The 3,075-nt window shown below is 49.4% G+C and overlaps 1 protein-coding gene across 1 annotated transcript; it reads left to right on the top strand.

Moving 5' to 3' along the window:
* Nucleotides 1-637: 637 nt before the first annotated feature.
* POU3F4 (POU class 3 homeobox 4) lies at nt 638-2,428 on the top strand. Its single transcript, XM_030848861.2, has one exon. It carries the CDS (start codon nt 928-930, stop codon nt 2,017-2,019), a length of 1,092 nt encoding a protein of 363 aa, XP_030704721.1. The 5' UTR covers nt 638-927; the 3' UTR covers nt 2,020-2,428.
* Nucleotides 2,429-3,075: the final 647 nt, after the last annotated feature.

Raw genomic sequence — 3,075 nt, 5'->3', positions numbered from 1 at the left:
AACCTCAAATCTACCAATTAACCAACTGAATTCGGAGACAAACTTCAAAATAACTGGATTTTGCCAGTATCACATTAGATTTTACAATACTTTCTCCGAATTTTCCAGTGCTTCATGCCCTAAATCAATCTTTTCAGAAGGATCTGGGCATCTCTCTTAGATGCTTTCTGACCTTGGTATCGAGTTTCTTATAAATGATAAAATGAAATTAAACACATTGAAATAGCTTTTATTGGAATCATGGGCTTCAGTCTCACAGATTTAGGGTCCTATCGAAGACGTTCATTGCTCAAAGTTTGCAGTGGCGTTTTGTTTTTCACTCCCCCTCACACAACTAACCGAGAACGCCACATTAATCTGAGGAAAATCCCTATCCGCTAAAATCTATAAGACATTTAAACTGGTTATATTGTTTTCTTAATATTCTTCTTTATTTAGGTTAATCTAAATAACCTAAAAAGTTCTAAAACCAGTTTGCCGCCTCACCCCTATCCCCCACCAAACACACACACACACACACACACACACACACACACACACACACACGAACGCACATCCCTCTCATCCTTCCCCCTCCTCTACTAACATCCTCGATGTCCGAGAGCGGTGGGAGGTGGGGGGAAGGGTTAACCAAATAAGCTCCTGTCACTCGCACTAGGCAGCCAATGGAGCCGAAAGATTGATTCACTTCCTGCTTGGGTCTCACAGAAACTCTCGAGCTTCGCCAGCCTAATTTGGAAAGCTAGCCCGGCCTCCCGTGCCGCCATTGGCCGAGTCCGCGGAAGGCCAGGCCGAGACGCGCTGCAATTGGCCTCGGCGGGTGCCGGTAACTCGCTTTCGCGGCTTTGGCTCCCCTGTACCATAGATGTCAAAGGCTGAAGCTGCTCCCTTTGCCACATTATAACTAGTAGGGGATCCTCACCGACCATGGCCACAGCTGCCTCGAATCCCTACAGCATTCTCAGTTCCAGCTCTATGGTCCATGCGGACTCTGCGGGAATGCAGCAGGGGAGTCCTTTCCGAAACCCTCAGAAACTTCTCCAAAGTGATTACTTGCAGGGAGTTCCTAGCAATGGGCACCCCCTCGGGCATCACTGGGTGACCAGTCTGAGCGATGGAGGCCCATGGTCTTCCACACTGGCCACCAGCCCCCTGGAACAGCAAGACGTGAAGCCTGGGCGCGAAGACCTACAGTTGGGCGCAATCATCCATCACCGCTCTCCGCACGTCGCCCACCACTCTCCGCACACTAACCACCCGAATGCTTGGGGGGCGAGCCCGGCTCCGAATCCGTCCATCACGTCGAGCAGCCAACCCCTTAACGTGTACTCGCAGCCGGGCTTCACGGTGAGTGGCATGCTTGAGCACGGCGGGCTCACTCCACCGCCGGCCTCTGCCTCCACGCAGAGCTTACACCCAGTGCTCCGGGAGCCCCCAGACCACGGCGACCTAGGTTCGCACCACTGCCAGGACCACTCGGACGAGGAGACACCAACCTCGGATGAGTTGGAACAGTTCGCCAAACAGTTCAAACAAAGAAGAATCAAGTTGGGCTTCACGCAGGCTGACGTGGGGCTGGCGCTGGGCACACTGTACGGCAACGTGTTCTCTCAGACCACCATCTGCAGGTTCGAGGCCTTACAACTGAGCTTCAAGAACATGTGCAAGCTGAAGCCGCTGCTGAACAAGTGGCTGGAGGAGGCTGATTCGTCCACAGGGAGTCCGACCAGCATTGACAAGATCGCGGCGCAGGGCCGCAAGCGCAAGAAGCGAACCTCTATCGAGGTGAGTGTCAAGGGCGTACTGGAGACGCATTTCCTCAAGTGTCCCAAGCCTGCCGCGCAGGAGATTTCCTCGCTGGCAGACAGCCTCCAGTTGGAGAAAGAAGTGGTGCGTGTCTGGTTCTGTAATCGAAGACAGAAAGAGAAAAGAATGACTCCACCAGGGGATCAGCAGCCACATGAGGTTTATTCGCACACGCACACGGTGAAAACAGACACGTCCTGCCACGATCTCTGACTGCAGGAAGCGAGGAAGCAACCGGCCGCACTGGGAGCAGCGCGGATTTCTCTTTCTCTTCCACTCTCTTCCTTTTACTCCAGCTTTTTAATTGCTATTTCTCTAGCTCTCCGTCTCTCTCTCTTTTTTGTTGTTCGTTCTTTCTTTTCCCCCTCTCTCCAATTTTTTTTTTAAATAGGGGACTCTAACATATTAAGAAAGAAAACACACACACGCATTCAGGCTTCTCAACGCGGATACACAGTTGCTTTAAACGGTCCAGGCGGGGACCTCATATCCCCTGCGCCAGGCAACAGCTCCCTCCAACCTTTTCTGCTGATCAATATATATTGTTTACTTTGAGTAAGGTTTTTTGTTGTTTTTGTTTTTGTTTTGTTTTGTTTTTGGTCGCTCCTCTCTAGGAAGAGAAAGGAGTGGGGTAACTTGGGGGCGGGGTAGGGATGGGGGACGGGGGTGGGAAGACAGATGTGTGCCTCTGAATAACCTTTCAGCGCCTTGGTTATAGCAGCTGTATTTCAGGTGAAATCTGTTTTACAATAGACTAGTTTTGCATTTTTTAAAACTTCTATAGCGTTTCTAAATGTCTGCGGTGTTTTACTATAAGATGTACACAATATTTGTGAGACAATTTGTATCTAATCGACCACTCCATATTATTATTGCTATTATTATTCCTTCATTGAGCAGATGGTCTTTTAATTGCTTAGAAAAGGAAGAGGGGGAGAGATGCCTACCCATCCACCGATCCCCTATCCCAAATCTGTATGGAGAAGAGAGGATACAGTGGAGAGAGTTTGTTGATGATATTGGAGATACATACATATATATGTGTGTGTATATATATATATATGTGTGTGTGTGTGTGTGTGTGTGTGTGTGTATACACACACACACACACACACACACACACATATATATTTTTTTTTTCCGGGGGGTAGCCGAGTTCCTAGGGTAGGCAGAATAGGCAACCGATTCTCTTTGCAAACTAGTACGAAGGAGGAGAGGCGATTTCGAAGCTTTCTGCCCTCCTTCCCGCAACTGTGGAGCCCCCACAGG

The sequence above is a fragment of the Globicephala melas genome, chromosome X (assembly GCF_963455315.2).
Source record: "Globicephala melas chromosome X, mGloMel1.2, whole genome shotgun sequence".
NCBI lineage: Eukaryota > Metazoa > Chordata > Mammalia > Artiodactyla > Delphinidae > Globicephala > Globicephala melas.
This window is presented reverse-complemented; position numbering and strand designations above follow the sequence as displayed.

Excerpts from the sequence above, each read along its gene's own strand:
- POU3F4 (XM_030848861.2), top strand. The coding sequence starts at position 928 with ATGGCCACAGCTGCCTCGAATCCCTACAGCATTCTCAGTTCCAGCTCT.